This window comes from Bufo gargarizans, chromosome 1, assembly GCF_014858855.1.
Source record: "Bufo gargarizans isolate SCDJY-AF-19 chromosome 1, ASM1485885v1, whole genome shotgun sequence".
Classification (NCBI taxonomy): domain Eukaryota; kingdom Metazoa; phylum Chordata; class Amphibia; order Anura; family Bufonidae; genus Bufo; species Bufo gargarizans.
Window position 1 is genome coordinate 402,780,703 of NC_058080.1, and position 17,218 is coordinate 402,797,920.

General features: G+C 42.5%; 1 protein-coding gene across 1 annotated transcript in view; it reads left to right on the top strand.

Moving 5' to 3' along the window:
- HSDL2 (hydroxysteroid dehydrogenase like 2) overlaps positions 1 to 14,929 on the top strand; it is a 41,218-nt gene extending 26,289 nt beyond the window's left edge. The window contains exons 8-12 of the mRNA XM_044271243.1: positions 4,429 to 4,623; positions 8,855 to 8,926; positions 10,529 to 10,672; positions 12,914 to 13,042; positions 14,494 to 14,929. Of these exons, the coding sequence (XP_044127178.1) occupies positions 4,429 to 4,623; positions 8,855 to 8,926; positions 10,529 to 10,672; positions 12,914 to 13,042; positions 14,494 to 14,606 (653 nt within the window). The 3' untranslated portion in view covers positions 14,607 to 14,929. The remainder of the gene's footprint in view (positions 1 to 4,428; positions 4,624 to 8,854; positions 8,927 to 10,528; positions 10,673 to 12,913; positions 13,043 to 14,493) is intronic.
- Positions 14,930 to 17,218: the final 2,289 nt, after the last annotated feature.

Genomic DNA, 17,218 nt, shown 5'->3' on the forward strand with positions numbered 1-17,218 from the left:
ACCAGGAGAACAGAGGCCGATGCAAGAACATCCGCTTGAGAGGCATCCCTGAGTCGGTTACCACAGAAGAGCTGACGCCTACAGTGCGCCATTTGTTTGAGTTGCTGGTGGGCAAAGAGCGCGCAGACACCATTGTTATTGAGCGCGCCCATAGAGCCCTGTGGCCAAAACCGCCGGCCACAGAACCTCCCAGGGATGTGGTTTGCGCTCTCATGAACTACCGCGGCCTTGCTTAAAGCTGCAAGAGAGGCCGGAGACATTCTGTTGGATGAACATAAAATCTTATTCTTCCAGGACTTAGCGGCCAGCACGCTGGCGAAACGGAGAGTCTTTCGCCCACTAACCAATGCCTTAAGGGAGAAGAAACTCCCTGTGAAGTGGCTCTTTCCTTTTGGCCTGACAACCACCACCTCATATGTTAACCCATGGTTCTTTAGGTTGCTTTATGATATAACTATGGGTATTCTTTTATTATTGGCCTGATAGGCCGGGTGGATGGAGATGGGTCCTGTGACTTCTCCACACGTGTCACCCCCCCACTGGCCATGTTTACTTGGCCAGAGTGTGCTTTATAGCGTCGCGAGGCACCATCGGGCTCTTTAGCCCATTTGTTATGTTCATATTCACTGTTAACTGTTGTTGTTGTTTAAGTCCTGTCTTGCTCGACATCCTTTGTAATGCTAATCTTCTAGATAACCGCTTCCTTGGATATGGCTGAAGTGAAAATATACTCCCTAAATATTAATGGCGCTAATATCCCTCAAAAGAGGAGTCAGTTGTACCACATCTTAAAGAAAGAACGTGTTAATATAGCCTTTATACAGGAGACTCGCTTCAGACATATGCATGTACCTAATGTGATCAGCAAGCAATTTCCCATATGGTATCATGCGTCCCACTCATCAGCCTCCAGGGGCGTCTCTGTAGGTGTGAGGAAGAATGTCCCGTTTCAAATGTCAGCTACAATGGCAGATCCGGAAGGCAGATACCTGTTGGTCAAAGGGAAACTCCTTAAGTTAACGGTCACTATGGCTAATTTGTATGCCCCTAGGCCCTGCGCTTTAAACATTACCTCCACGGTAATAAGAGCTCCAAACTAATGTCCGCTCTTTTAAAGCATCAGAGAGATAAATCATTCATTCAGGCAATAAAATCCTCAGATGGTAATAGACTCACCAATACGCCGGCCATAGCGAAGGAGTTCTGTAAGTTTTATGGGTCCCTATATAACTTGAAGGACACTGGTCCTTGCCCCGATATAGCCTTGCAGATTAAGGAGTTTTTACGCTCCATTAAGATTCCATCAGTTTCAGAGGCAAATAGCCTTGAGTTACTGAAGCCTTTCACTGCAGAGGAGGTGGCACGAGTTCTAGATACCATTCCGTCTGGGAGGTCCCCCGAGTCCGGATGGGTTCCCCATTGCTTATTATAAAAAGTTCAGAGAGATCCTCATCCCTTACTTTGTCCGCTTGTGCAACTCTCTACTCAGAGGGGAGACTCTTCCCCCACAGGCTCAGGCAGCGCATATATCAGTGATGCATAAGGAGGGGAAAGACCAAGAAGCATGTGGAAGCTACAGGCCAATTTCCCTGCTTAATACTGACTTGAAGTGGTGGGCGAAATTGCTTAGTGCTAGGATTTCTAAGCTTCTGCCTGGGCTTGTGGGGGAGGAGCAAGTGGGGTTCGTCCCGGGACGGGAGGGGAGACATAATGTTAGTAGGGTAGTCCATGCTGTTTGCCATGCTAAGAAGAATCGAGTCCCGATGGTACTCCTGGGTACAGATGCGGAGAAGGCGTTCGACAGAGTCAGCTGGCTGTACATGCGTAGTACACTGGAGGCATTTGGCTTTCCAGAACAGTTTATTGATGCCATATTTTCACTATACTCGTCGCCGTCAGCATGCGTCATGGTGAATGGGACTCTGTCGGACTCCTTCTTGATACGCAATGGCACGCGGCAGGGATGCCCCCTATCTCCCACACTCTTTATACTCACTTTAGAGACTTTACTTCTAAAATTTAGACAAAATTCTGCTATACAGGGGCTGCGCTTGGGCACGTTCATCCACAAAATGGCAGCGTTCGCTGATGATTTACTCCTTATGTTGACTGACCCTGTGAACGCTATGAGCGAGGTTTTGACAATTTTCCAGCAGTTCGGAACACTGTCTAACTAAGATCAACCTGGATAAATCCGAAGCATTAGGTATATCCCTCTCCCCTGCGCAACAGCTTAGACTTAGGAGGATGACACTCTTCAAGTGGCCACCAACTTCCATTAAATACTTGGGAATTAATATAGCTAATGATCCGGGTCTGCTGTTTAGACTAAATTTCCCTCCTCTGCTAAATAAGATTGAAACTTTCCTTACAAAAAGTTCTCTGCCATTCCTTTTTTGGCTAGGGAGGAAAAATGTGATTACAGCTTACATACTGCCTCAGCTGTTATACACCCTAAGATCTCTTCCATTGCACTTACCGGCCAATTACCTGGCTAAGATCAGACGGATAATAGGGAGATACCTCTGGGCGAGCAAAAGGGCTAGACTTCCATTTGGACTGCTCACTAGGAGAAGGAAACAGGGGGGCATATCACTCCCTGATGTAGAGCAATATGTACAAGCCATACACCTGGAGAGATGGATTGCCTTGGTGGGGCTCACACCCCCACCATTGCATGTGGAGATGGAGCGTGCCCTAATGGGAAACTCAGCAGACTACATGTTGTGGTTCCCTTTCAAAAAAACGGATAAGGATTCCCTGATTAGCGTCATCACGAAAAGCACTGTGATTGCATGCAGTAGAACAGAGGCGCTTAACATGGGGAGGGGAAAACTGTCACCTCTGACTCCACTTAGAATGCTGCCCCAGATACTAAACAAATCGTATGTAGAATCTGGCCCCATCTGGAACTCTCTGCCGGGGATAGTGTTAGGGGACCTTGTGAGAACCACCCATCAGAAGGATTATTATGCGTCCTTCACTGGTGGAGATAGCACAAAGTGGGATTTTTTGCAAGCAAGAGATTTTGAGATTACGGGTGCCAAGTTAAAAAAAATCTAAGCTTGTCCCTCTTGCGGATCCCACTTGGTTAGAAACGTATACTCTGCTTCCCAAAACACCTCCGAAATGCATCTCGCTTATCTACACGCAATTGTTGAGAGACAAGAACGATGGTATACCCTCTTATGTTAGCGCCTGGGAGAAAGAGCTGAACTGCATATTGGATGATGGAGAAAAGGGCTTTATTTTGACCCATTCACATGGGTTCTCTAAATGTATCCTGACCCAAGAAAACTCCCTAAAAATCCTTACTAAATGGTACAGAACTCCTGAGCTGTTATTCAAAATGGGACTGGCGCCGAATGATCTATGTTGGAGATGTGGCGGGTGGCGGGGGGGGGGGGGATAAAGGATCTGTCAGAGTCTGAAGGAGTTTTGGGACGGTATTGAAAAGCTGATTGTCTGCTAAGTTGTTAGTGCCTATGAAATGGAAAGATGAAGACCCACCGTCCCTTAAGATGTGGCATGAGAAAATGAGCGATATGTGCAGAATGGAAGAATTAGTGGGGTGGACTTACAACACTAGGGATAAATATCTACAGGTCTGGGAACCATGGATCAAATATGTTAAGAAGAGGGATACAGAGGAGACCTTTAAGGGTTAATTGCTGGGAGAATAAGCCTGCCCTTTAGATTCGCTCCAATCACTCTAAGCAAGTGGGGACTAGAGAAAGGAACAGGTTGGACGCCTGTTTGGATTCTGACCGAACCTCTCAAGCATGACTTCAAGTATATTCATTGAATCCAACACCTGGATGTCTTGGAGCACATTGGGAAGCTTTATATGACAGGACCATTGTGTTTTTTGTGTTTTTATGTCTTGTATTGTGTTACCGTCTGTGTAATTTTGTTCACTTATATTTGTACCAAATGGCTTTATGCATACACTTGGTGGTATCAGGATACCTAGATACGTTTGTGTACCCTTACCTGCCTGTATTGTCGGGCTAATGCCCTGGAAGCCTAAATTATATTGAATTGTGTTAATGTGATGATATACAATCGACCTTTTGCACTGATGTAAATTGGTGAGACTTATCACTGTTTGTACAGTAAGTGCTTTTATTATTCAATAAAAACAGATTTGGCTAAAACCCTATTCTCAGGATCAATGAGGATCCCAGCCATAGGGGATAACTGTGGATAGGGGATCATTTCTAAACTTGGCACAACACTTTTAAAGCTTATTCAACATGATGGTGAATGATCATGGTTAGCAATAAAAATTAAAATTCCAGAGGCAAACTGATCTTGTCTTTACACATTAACCAGCATTATACCACATTGTTTCTATATGGTGTATGTCTGCTATTGATTTAGAACATTAGAATTATGAGTACTGTGTTTTTTCCTTACTTTTCACAGCTATACATACAGCTGCTATGGATATGTTGGGAGGATCAGGGGTGGAGAAGCAGTGCAGGACCACTGACATCATAGCTGATGCTGCATACTCCATTTTGACCAAGCCAAAGAATTATACAGGAAACATTGTAATTGATGAGGAGTTACTGAGATCTGAGGGGATCAAGGATTTTGATGTCTATGCAGTATCTCCAGGTACTAACTTTTAGACATGTACACTAGGGATCGACCGATATTGATTTTTTAGGGCCGATACCGATACCGATAATTTGTGAACTTTCAGGCCGATAGCCGATAATTTATACCGATATTCTGGGAATTTTCATTTTTGAAAAAAAAATTAAAATTCCCACATCTGCTGAAAATTAATGTTTATTGTTAATGTGTATTTTTTATTTTTTTTGTAAATCTTTCTTTTTCATTTATATTTAATATTTTGGAGTTTTTATTATTATTTTTGTAACTTTTTTTTTAAACTAACTTTTAGCCCCCTTAGGGACTAGAACCCTTGTCCTATTCACCCCGATAGAGATCTATCAGGGTGAATAGGAGCTCACACTGTCCCTGCTGCTGTGTGCTTTGTGCACACAGCAGCATGGAGCTTATCATGGCAGCCAGGGCTTCAATAGCGTCCTGGCTGCCATGGTAACCCCAGCATTACACTGCTGGGGCTCCGATCGGAGGAGCAGGGGAGAGGGGATCCTGTGGGGGGCGCACTGCGACTGGGGTGGGGGGGGCGCACCACTGCTTAATACTGGGGGGGAGGGGGGCGCACTGCGCCACCAATGTCTGATACTGGGGGGCTTGGGGGGCGCACTGCGCCACCAATGAAGCTTAATCTCTAATTTATTCATATACAGGAGGCGGGAGCTGCAGGATCACATAGCCGGCTCCCGACCTCTATGAGCTGTAGCTGCGATCCGCGGCACCTGAGGAGTTAACTACCGCAGATCGCAGCTACAGCTCATAGAGGCCGGGAGCCGGCTATGTGATCCTGCAGCCAGCTCCCGCCTCCTGTATATGAATGAATGATAGATTAATCTTCATTGGTGGAGCAGTGGCCATAGCTCCTCCCCTCCTCCTGTCCCCTGTACTTTCATTGGCTGCAGCGGCAGGAGCAGCACAGGGGGAGGAGACACTGCTTCCTTCTCCCCTGTGCTGCTGCTGAGGGAACACGGAGAGCGCTGTCAGCAGCGCGATCTGTGTTCCCCATACACTATCGGAATATCGGCAAAATAAATGCCGATACCGATAGTGTTCAAAATCCTGAATATCGGCCGATAATATCGGTAAATCCGATAATCGGTCGATCCCTAATGTACACAATAATATGAATGTGACTGTATGTAAGGGAACTTGTCACTATGAAAATGCAGTGTAATCTGCGGGCTGCATGTTTTAGAGCAGGAGGTGCTGAGCAGATTGATATATAGCTTTATGGGAAAAGATTCAGTAACACTTGCAATTAATTTATATCTCTGCTCTTTTTACGCTTGGGTGTCATGTGGGCGGCGTGGACAGCTAACTCTGCATGACTAAGCATACAGGGAAGGCTGTCCATTACTTAGTAGGTCCACCCACATGACTCCTAAACATAAAGAGAGCAGAGATTTAAATGAAAAAAAATGACAAGTTAAAGGGGTTCTCCCATGATTAATGTAAAAAATGAAAATCAGACATCATACAGTACATGACCATCTCTTTCTAACAAAGCTAGAACCAGCCCTGTACCTCACATAGATCCAGAGATCTCCCCATTCATTGCTCTGCTGGATTTATATCAAGCTGACAGCTCAAGGGGACGTGTCTTTCCTGCTGCAGATAAGAGGGCGTGTCCATGCTCTCCCTATCACAGCTCAGGAGGCAGATGAAGAATGAAACTGAGCATGTGCGGCCTTCTCAGTGAGCTGGACAAAGAAATTAAGTCGCACTATACAGATACATTTTATTGAATAACTCACTGGCTATACAAAATTTTTAATGCAATTACAAAAGTATTCAGATTCTGTGTTGGTTTCAAAACTAGAATATTTTTCATGGAACAACCCCTTTAAAATAAATATTTTCCCTATATATCTACTCAGATTCTGCTCTATAACATGCTGCCTTCAGACTGTACTGCATTTCCATGGTGACTGTTCCCTTTAATTAACTTTCCTTTCAAATTTTATGAATTTGTTACCACTTTTAGGCTACATGCACACGACCGTTGTGTGTTTTGCGGTCCTCAAATCACGGATCCGCAAAACACAGATGGCGTCCGTGCGCGTTCCGCAATTTGCGGAACGGCACGGACTGCCTATTCTTGTCCGCAAAGCGCAGACAAGAATAGGACAGGTTATTTATTTTTATTTTTTTTGCCGGACCACGGAACGAAGCAATGGATGCAGACAGCACACAGAGTGCTGTCCGCATCTTTTGCGGCCCCATTGAAGTGAATGGGTCCGCAGCAGAGCCGCCAAAACTGCGGCTCGGATGCGGACCAAAACAACGGCCATGTGTATGAGGCCTTAAGCGGATATCTGACTTTGACTAGAATATGCTAACTAGTTGTGTAAAATATATATAATCATAACTATATAGTAATTTTACTGCATAAAACAAGCCTACATACAGCTATGTTGATTGGGGGGGGGGGGGGTTATGGCTTTTGAAATGTCGAGATGATAAAAAGGGGAAAAAAATCTTGTAACCTTAAGTACCAAACTAGACTGCGTCCTCGGCTGTATATGGGTTAATGGGGTTTTCCCTCAATGTACATGTATCACTTTTCCACACCTATTCCCTCAGCATCTATGGAGCTCACGGAAAAAACCTAGCACTGTACCAACTGTTTCCGTCCTCAGGAGTGGATTGGGAACTTAAATTGGCCCTTGGGGAAAAAAACTAAGTCGTCCCTGTGTTGTAGGCGATCTCTCGTGGATGGCATGGCTTCCAACCGGCATTTTGTCATCAGCCACACACAGCAAGGGCTACCCAGAAATGTCTCTGCCATATTGCAGCACTTCCTGGGCCTGCCCAGTTGCCAGGTTTATCGCCAATCGAGCATTTATGGGATCTGCGGAGATGCCTGAGTGTGCAGGATCTAGAGCAAACTTGTATTTTGTTCATTTAAATTCCTGCTCATTCTGATTTTTGATGTCAAGTAGACGGTTATATCATTGATTGACCACCTTCCTTCTATGACTGTATACAGATATAGGACCACATCCTTGACTTCAAAGCCCAGAATGAGTATACATTTTTTATTAAATTACAAGTTTTACTGAATATTTTTCTACAAAACTATACATCGATCTGCTCAGTTCCTCCTGCTCTATAACATACTGTCTGTAGATCGCAATGCATTTTCAATGTAACAGGTTTCCTTTAAGGAGTCTTTCACACGGGCGTCTTATTTTTGGCCCTGATAAGAGGCGGGTGCATTGCGGGAAAATGCGTGATTTTTCCATGCGAGGAAATTGTAATGCGTTTTGCACTCGCGTGAGAAAAATCGCGCATGTTTGGTACCCAAACCCGAACTTCTTCACAGAAGTTCAGGCTTGGGATTGATGTTCTGAAGATTGTATTATTTTCCCTTATAACATGGTTATAAGGGAAAATAATAGCATTCTGAATACAGAATGCATAGTATATAGTGCTGGAGGGGTTAAAAAAAAAAAAAAAAAAAAAGTTAACTCACCTTCTCCTCTTGATCGCGTAGTTCCCGGTCTCTTTACTTCTTGAATGACGAGCTGTGGGCTAAATGACCTGTGGTGACGTCAGATCACATGCTCCAATCACATGGTCCATCACCGTGGTGATGGAGCATGTGATCTGACGTCACCACAGGTCATTTAGCCCACAGCTCGTCATTCAAGAAGTAAAGAGACCGGGAACTACGCGATCAAGAGGAGAAAGGGAGTTAATTTATTTATTTTTTAACCCCTCCAGCACTATTATATTATGCATTCTGTATTCAGAATGCCATTATCTTCCCTTATAACCATGTTATAAGGGAAAATAATAGTGAATACACTTGCTTGCGATTTTCACGCAACCTGGGGCCTGCGTCGCGTGAAAATCGCACAATATAGAGCATGCTGCGATTTTTCACTCAACGCACAAGTGATGCGTGAAAATCAACGCTCATGTGCACAGCCCCATAGAAATTAATGGGTCAGGATTCAGTGCGGGTGCAATACGTTCACCGCACGCATCGCACCCGCACAGAAAACTCGCCCGTGTGAAAGGGGCCTTAAGATCTAAGAAAAGTGGTGTGACAGGAAAAATCCAAGAAGACATGAAGTTGAGAAGTAAAGCCAGCAATGGACTATAGATCATAAGTCCATTTTTGTCATGTAGATCAGTTGTATCTGTAAAGTGGTGCTCATGTTTGAACTTGATCTTTAAGATTAAATTAACATGTGGTATGTTTATTTTATAGGACATCCATTGCTTCCAGATTTCTTTTTAGATGACGCTCCAGATAAGCTCACCAGTAAAATGGAGAAGTTTGGTATGTGACTACATCCTTTAACTTTCATTTAGGTTTCCTTCACACACAAATTATGTCTGGAGTTTTATTTTACCACTAAAAAGTCCCACTGCATGTTTTTATGTTTTTTTTTTTTTTTTTTTTTTCCAAAACAAACTTGTGGATCTATTTTTCACTTTTTTTTTTTTTTTTTTCCAGTAGAATAGACAATGTCTGAAAAATGCCAGTATCAACATGCTGTGGTTAGGAAAAAAATACTCCCAGTTTTTATTTTCTGATTGCAGATTTTTTTTAAATTCTATTTCCTGAACATGATTATGGGGCTGCCATCTTACCTGAGCGTTTGTGAAAAACATTTAGGCGCTTTTAACTCCGTTAGTTTGTTCCGGCAGAGGAACAGACTGCCAGAGTATGCAGTACCTGGCACCGCCGGATCCCCATTCTCTGTAATGGGATCCGCCTACTTTCTGGTATATATGAAAATGCTGCATTTAGGTTTTTTTTGTCTGTCAGAAAGCCGACATTTACACCAGATACAAAGAATTTCGGCACTCTGTTCTTCTGCCGGAATTAAAAGCGCAGATGTGAACCCAGCCTAAAGCCTCGTTCACACATCATTGTTTTGGTCTGTTATTTCCATCAGTGACTGTGAGCCAAAGCCAGGAGTGGAGCCTCCACAGACATAAGGTATAAAGGAAAGATCTGCACCTGTTCTGTGTTTTAGAGCCGCACCTGGTTTTGGCTCAAAATCAATGATGGATATCACTGACTAAACACTGACGTGTGAATGAGACATAATAGAGATGTTTTACAGCAGCCACATGGACCATAGACACAAGGATTGGAGAGGACATCACTGACTTCTATGGGTGAGTTTTCTAGGCATGCTCTGTGACCTGTGCAGAGGTCAGGAGGGAGTAGATAAGCTGTGATATTTGTGAATGGTGGATCCTGTGTTATCTATATATAGGTGATATGTCATTCTAATCTTGCCTGTGATAATGAGATGACTGCTGAAAAGTGATCTAAGTGGTGCCTATTATTAGTCTTTATTGCCAGTGTATTTCAGGCTTTTAGGATTTTTTTTATCTTTTTATAAATATGGTGACATGAAAAATTAAAATTAACAACCCCAAAATTCTTTAAACAGGTCATTTTCTGATGACACATTCCCTTTATGCTAACATTAGGAATTGGCATTTTTCCTGCGAAAACAGCTCTGAAAACCTTATATGCAAGAAAAACACTACTAAAAATATGCGTGAATTCACCCTAACAGACTTTTTGTAAGGCTATATTCACATTTGCGTGACTGTATTCTGGTAGTCCGTTCTGGCAGAGACGCAGACTACAAGAATTACGTTATCTGGCATAGCAGACAACTGAGGAATGCAGTTTGTTTGTTTTTTTGCAAAAAGCTGGCAAACTCAAATGATCCCCTAATAATTTATAGGGATCTGCTGTGTCAGACTATGCCACATCCAGTTATTTTGATAGTCTACTACCGGAATACAATACCGCAGATGTGGATGTAAAATGTTACAAATGTTCATTTGCTTGGATTGTCGCTTACTGAAAATGCATCAACTTTTTTTTGTTTCTTTCGTTCTTTATATTTTCAAGGAGGGTCTGCAGCTTTCAAGGAGGGTAAACAAGTGGCCTCAAGTCTCAGTAGTCCTGTGGAGGAAACGTTTGCTGTTATTGGAAAATCTATCAATGAGGAGGCTGTCAAGTCTGTAAATGGAGTTTACCAGTTTGTGCTTGCAGGTAGGGGTTTATGTAATCCAATGTTATTATCTTCAAGTATAAGGACTAGAGCTAAGCTTTCTAGGTGTAATTGTTGGGTCGCAGCACTCCTTTAAAGACAGCTGAGGGATGAAAAGTATATATATATATATATATATATATATATATATATATATATATATATTTTATAATATATTTTTTTATTTATTTATTTTTTTACTTCCTGGTTCTCTGAATATCTGATTGAGGTGTATAAGGGGGTAGACTGCAAAGTTTTAGGACAAATTAAGGGGCTTGTCCTGGCTTTTCCTATTGGTGACCTGTCCTCGGGATAGGTCATCAATATCAGATTGGCGAGGGTCTGATACCCGGCACCCCCGCCGATCAGCTGCATGAGGAGACTACGCACGCACTGCCATCTCCCTTCTCTCTTCCTGCCCGCTGCTGTCTATAGTCTTTGCCATAGACTGCAGCAGCGGACAGGAAGAGAGAACGGCGGCGGCACGTGCGCGCGCGCCATCTCCTCATGCAGCTGATCGCTGGGTGTCAGACCCTCGCCAATCTGATATTGATGATCTATCCTGAGGATAAGTCATCAATAACAACCCCTTTAAACTCCTAGCCTCTTAGTTTTTTTTTTTTTTTTTTCTCTCATATGAATTGGCAGCAGATAGACTGGGAAAGCCATGAACTCATTAATATAGGAATTGTTCGGCATGTGCTGGAGCTGTTGAGCACAAGATTTTAGCAAAATTAATTAAAGAAAGTGATTCCAACCTATAAGAAAAAAAACTCAAATTGGGTGTATAGATACACTGGGTTCTAGTATAATATCTGAGCCAACCAACGAAAAAAGACCAATAACCCCATAAGTAATAAGAGAGCCCACATATAAAATACATGTAGTTTATTAAATACACTGTGAGGGTGGCTGGTCTTGATCCCGGGACCAAGACCAGCCACCCTCACATATAGCAGACTAACAGGGAAAGAGGGTCACAGACACTGGGTATTTAACCGCATACTAATGGGAGAGCTGTAAGTTCGCCCAAAGTAACCTATGAACATGTGTGTGCTGCATGCAAAAAATAAGAGGGTCAATGTGGTCACACATGGCAAACTTGCCCACCTACGGTAACATAGATGGCCATCAGATAATACAAATGACCAAATGATATCAGACAGGGGCGGCGAAGCAAGGATGCTATGTGTAAGCAATATATAACACTAAAGTAACAAACTAGCCATGCATGAAGCAAAAACACAAATTACCCATGGTATGCCGGATCCCAAGGTCCATGACCAGAGCTGTACCTCGACACGCGTTTCGCCGAGAAAGGCTTAGTCTTGATTAGTTGTCTGCAGGAACAATCCTATTATCCGATGAAGGAGCGTTTTTCGCTTTCATCGGGTAATGGGCATAAAATTTACACCAGCAGATCACGATTACTGGGATTCATATGAACACTTGTTGGCAATAACCTCCCCAAACACTGAGCAGTGTAAAGGGGTCTTAAGAAGGGAGAAGCTGCAGACATTGTAACTGTGGCTGAAAGCAAGAGACAATGAGGGACATCTATCAAGTGTTTTATACTGCTATTGTAAAGTAAAAAGGTTGCAAATTATGGTGCATGCCATGTTTGTGCCATAGTTTGCGACTCTTCACTTCTCTTTTGAAAACTGGGCACATATTAGCCAGAGGGGCATGGCCTCTGACAGATTTACTGGCTTTGATTTGAATTTCTAATGCAGGGAGATACAGGCCACTTAATGAATTTAGCCAATTCTGTGCCAATCAACTTTATACTAAAACTAACGTTTGTAACACTAGTCTTAGTATATCTTCCCCAGTGACTTCTAAAGGGAAACCAGATTATAACAGAAGTATCAGCTGTATAATTAGTACAACCTACTTACTGATTCCAAGGAGTGTAATTACTGGAGATCTAGTATGTACACACATCTACTAATACAGGGCATGCATGGATGCCAATGTCCAACTGCAAATTATGTTATCTTCAAGACTACAGCTTTTATTATAATTTCCGCAGTAATAAAGGAGTACTATAGTTGGATAATTCTCATTGTCTGTAACTGCAACCCCTTACTAAACAAAATGGGAACAACAAGTAATATTAGATAAGATCTGAGAATGAATATATTTAAAGTTCTAACAGGACTTGCCACCACTAGTGATTATGAGGGGAGAAGGACCTGCCAGCATTGATTCACTGATCGTGGTTGTTTTGCTTCTTTATTTAGGTTCAGATGAAGGCACATGGTATATGGATCTGAAAAATGACAAGGGTGCCGTTGGAAAAGGTGAACCACCTATCAAAGCAGATGTGGTGATGAGTATGGATAGTGAGGACTTTGTAAAGATGTTTACAGGTTAGTTTATGGTATTTCTTTTGAGATGTGGGCATTGGATACCTTCTAGAAATGGAATAAATTATTGCAGAAGTCTTCATGATTCATTAGTGTTAAGAAATAATTGTTCAGAATGGTGTTACACATATAGTTAAAGGGGGTCTGCAGTTAGTTCTTTCTGATGACCTATCCTCTGGATAGATCATTAGCATCTGATCGGCGGGGGTTCGACACCTGGGACCTCCGCCGATCAGATGTTTAAGAAGACAGCGGCGCTCCAGTAGCGCAGCAGCCTTTTCTCTGATTACCGCAGGCCCAGTGACGTCATGACTATTATCACTGGCCTGGGCGCGGCTAAGCTCCGTTCAAGTGAACAGGGCTTTGCCTCGCCCAGGCCAGTTATACTAGTGGTGACGTCACTGGGCCTGCGGTAAACAGAGAAAACGCCGCTGCACTACTGGAGCGCCGCTGTCTTCTCAAAGAGTTGATCGGCGGTCGTCCTGGGTTTCAGACCCCCACTGATCAGATGCTGATTATCTAGCCAGAGGAGAGATCATGATAAAGAAAAAACTGTAGAACTACTTTAAGTTAAAACAAGATGAATATCTGTAAAACGGGGATGCCCAACCTGCGGCCCTCCAGCTGTTGCAAAACCAACTCCTAGCATGCCCGGAGAGCCTACAGCTATCAGCCTACAGCCGGGCATGTTGGGAGTTGTAGTTTTACAACAGCTGGAGGGCCGCAGGTTGAGCATCCCTGCTGTAAAAGAACAAAGACATAAAGAACTGTGCTATTGTTGTTACCTTTGCTTATATTAAAAGGGGTTAGTCACTTAATTTTAACTTTTACAAATGTGCTGGAAGCAGTACTATTATTAATTACAGTTCTAAGCCCATCAACATTGTTGTCCCCAGCTGAACAGTGCCACCCACTTATGTACTACAATCAAACCCTCACCCCATTACACAGCAGTGTGGACCTAAGATGACCATTGATGGAGGGACAGGAGACCAGTCCTGTCTATCTGCATTGGATAATACTGCAAATGGTTTGTGTGTTATTTACGCATGCCATGTGCAGTATTATTCAAAGGAGGATTAAGGTGTGGTCATGTGGCCATACATCAGTGGTCCTGTTTGGAATGGATTGGTGTGTAAACTAGGGAATCTATTGTACTACGCAAGGGGACGGCACTGCCCATCAGAGCTGCTGTCTCCCATTGAGCAAATAACAGTATAATCATTAGTTGATCATACTTTCCAGCACACTTGTAGATGTTATTTAAAGTAATTGGTCATTTTATCATAAGCAATAAAAGCGTTATCAAGTTATATTTTTTTCATGTTATCTTACCCACAGTAGCAAGTCTTACAAGACGATGAAGTATACTTTTTTTAACAATGGAAATCTATGCAGAAAAAATGCCACTGTTGTTTTCTAGTAGTAGTACCTATGGGATTTCTTCATTACAGGTAAACTGAAGCCTACAATGGCATTCATGTCGGGAAAGCTGAAGATTAAAGGAAATATGGGTCTGGCAATGAAACTGGAAGCACTTATGGGCCGGATGAACTCAAAGTTGTGATTTTGCTACGTCAAGTTGGTTTTTTTATGGAAATTTCAGAAAAGGGATGAAATTACTTGACTACGGGCTTCACTACAGAAGAATATGCTGTGAAGGAGAAACTGAAAATTCTAGACTATCCAATACAGAGTTAACCAAAATAGAAATTTGTACATGACCTTCTTGTATTAATAGTTTTGCAAGGAGGGCATGAATACATTGAACAGATTTATTGACTCACTATACCAATATAGAATACTGTACACTTATCAATACTTCATTCAATTAACAACATGGTAAAACAACTTTTTTTTTCCCAGCTATTAAAGAACGAGATCTGCAGATCTGTTTTCTCTTTGACTGTTTTTGTCAGTGTGGTGAGGTTTGTAGGTAGCTGGATATGGACAATCTAGATAATCATGGTAGAACAAAACACTATCCATCCATCAGTATGTAATCAATTAGATGAAAACAGTTGTATATGTTTATTTGTAATTACCATGCCTCTAACAGGTGTATCCCAGATAAAGAAACCATACAACACTGAGGAGTAGGCTGTAGTAAAGCAGTGAGCTGTAGTTACTTAGCAGAGACTGGGACTTCTGGCCAGGCTCTGTTTACCTGGCTGCAGCAGTGACATCACGTCAACAACATGAGATGTGCTGCAGCAGTCATGTGACAAGTATACAGAACCGTACTGCGAGAACTAAGTAAATAGTGCTAAATCCTTTAATGTCAGGCTAATCACCAGTGCTTTGAAACTTGAATCATCTTTTAACAATACCTACAACATCTACTTATCCTGATCTTTCATTCTGTCATCATTGAATCAGGTGTTTCATTCAGTCCCATTGCCACAGGTGTATAAAATCCACTCCCCGGCCATGCAGTCTGCCTTTACAAAATTTTGGGAAAGAATGGCTCGTTCAAAAGAGCTCACTGAATTCCAGCGTAGTATTGTAATAGGATGTCACCATTGTAACAAGTCAGTTTATGAACTTTCCTTCCTCCTAGATATTCCATGATCAACTTGTAGTGGTATAACTGCAAAGTGGAAGCATTTAGAAACCACAGCAACTCGGGATTATGAATAAGGGGAATCGAGAGCATACAGGTGACTTTGGGGGGGATGTCTAGTCTGCAGGGGAGTATGATCGGAAACAAGCATGTCCTTTGTATATACAGTATTATATACAATTTTTTATAAATCTGTATTACATAATAGGTATTTCTATACATATTGTGGAATGCCCACATAAATCTTTCCATACATATACACATACTGTATAAACTATTAACTGTAAAGGGTAAATGTAAAAAAAAAAATACATCCATAGTGAGGTGCATACGCATATAGAGGGGACAATAAAAGAACAATATAATGCATAATGAGATGTATTAGGGATAGACATATGGGTGACAAGGAAACTTATCATTTTGGGTGATGGTTGATGAAGCAAGTTTCACTATGTGACTGAGCAGAAGGGTGTCTAGCTGACAGCAATTTTAGGCTGCTTGGATCACACTGGGAGGAGTGGGAGTAGGGTTGCCACCTTTCCCAACAAAAAAAATGCCGGCTAAATTTACACCGGTAAAAGTAGGTATGGCTAAACTAGATTGTTATTTGACACCAATGGTTTGATCATAATGTAAGTTTTGCGCTTTTTTTTAAACCGAATTTTTACACATTTGTAATGTAAAATGCTGACTAAAATGATGCTCTAGCCTCGTGTGAACTGGTGTAATGAATGAGATTTTATTGAACAGCAAGTATCCACACAGCCAGGAAAAATACCTCCTCTCCATCTATTTCACTGCTGCTGCTGAACTGTTCGGCCCTATGCAAAAGCCCAGTTTACCCTGCTTTGTTCTGTAGAATTAACAGAAGAAATTGGTTTCTGCACTTAGGAGTCCCTGCTCTGCTGACTCCATATATGGAGTCATTGCTTGGAAAATACTGTAAGTTTGCTTGAGGATACCCCTGTGTATTTAAAGGGGTTGTCCGGGTTCAGAGCTGAACCTGGACATACCTCCATTTCACCCAGGCAGCCCCCCTGACTTGAGCATCGGAGCGCAGGGCAAAGGCATTTTTGGGAGATCCGGTGACGTACCGGGTTCTCCATGGAGCTGCCAGGAAGTCCGGTGATGTCACCAGCACTGATGGACGTGCTTTAGCGCTGCCCTAGCCAGTAAAATGGCTAGGGCAGCGCTAAATCCCGCCCATCAGAGCCGGTGACGTCAGTGAACACACTGCTGGGTTCAGAGCTTTTTTTCAGAATTTTTATTTATTTATTTTTATTGTCTGTTCTGAACCAACAACCTTCTGTATTGAAGGCAAAGACTCTAACCATTGAGCCACAGAGCCCAATGTATCATTCATCCTCACCACAAAATTCAGTGTTAGAAGTTTGCAAAAGAACATCTAAACAAGCCTATGGATTTTGGAAACAAGTCCTGTGAACTAATGAGTTTAAAATAGAACTCTTTGGCCACAATGAGCAAAGGTATGTTTGGAGAAAAAAGGGCACAGAATTTCATTAAAAGAACACCACTCCAACCATTAAGCATGGGGGTGGATCAATCATGCTTTAGTGTTGTGTTGCCACCAATGCAACGGGGAACATTTGACAAGT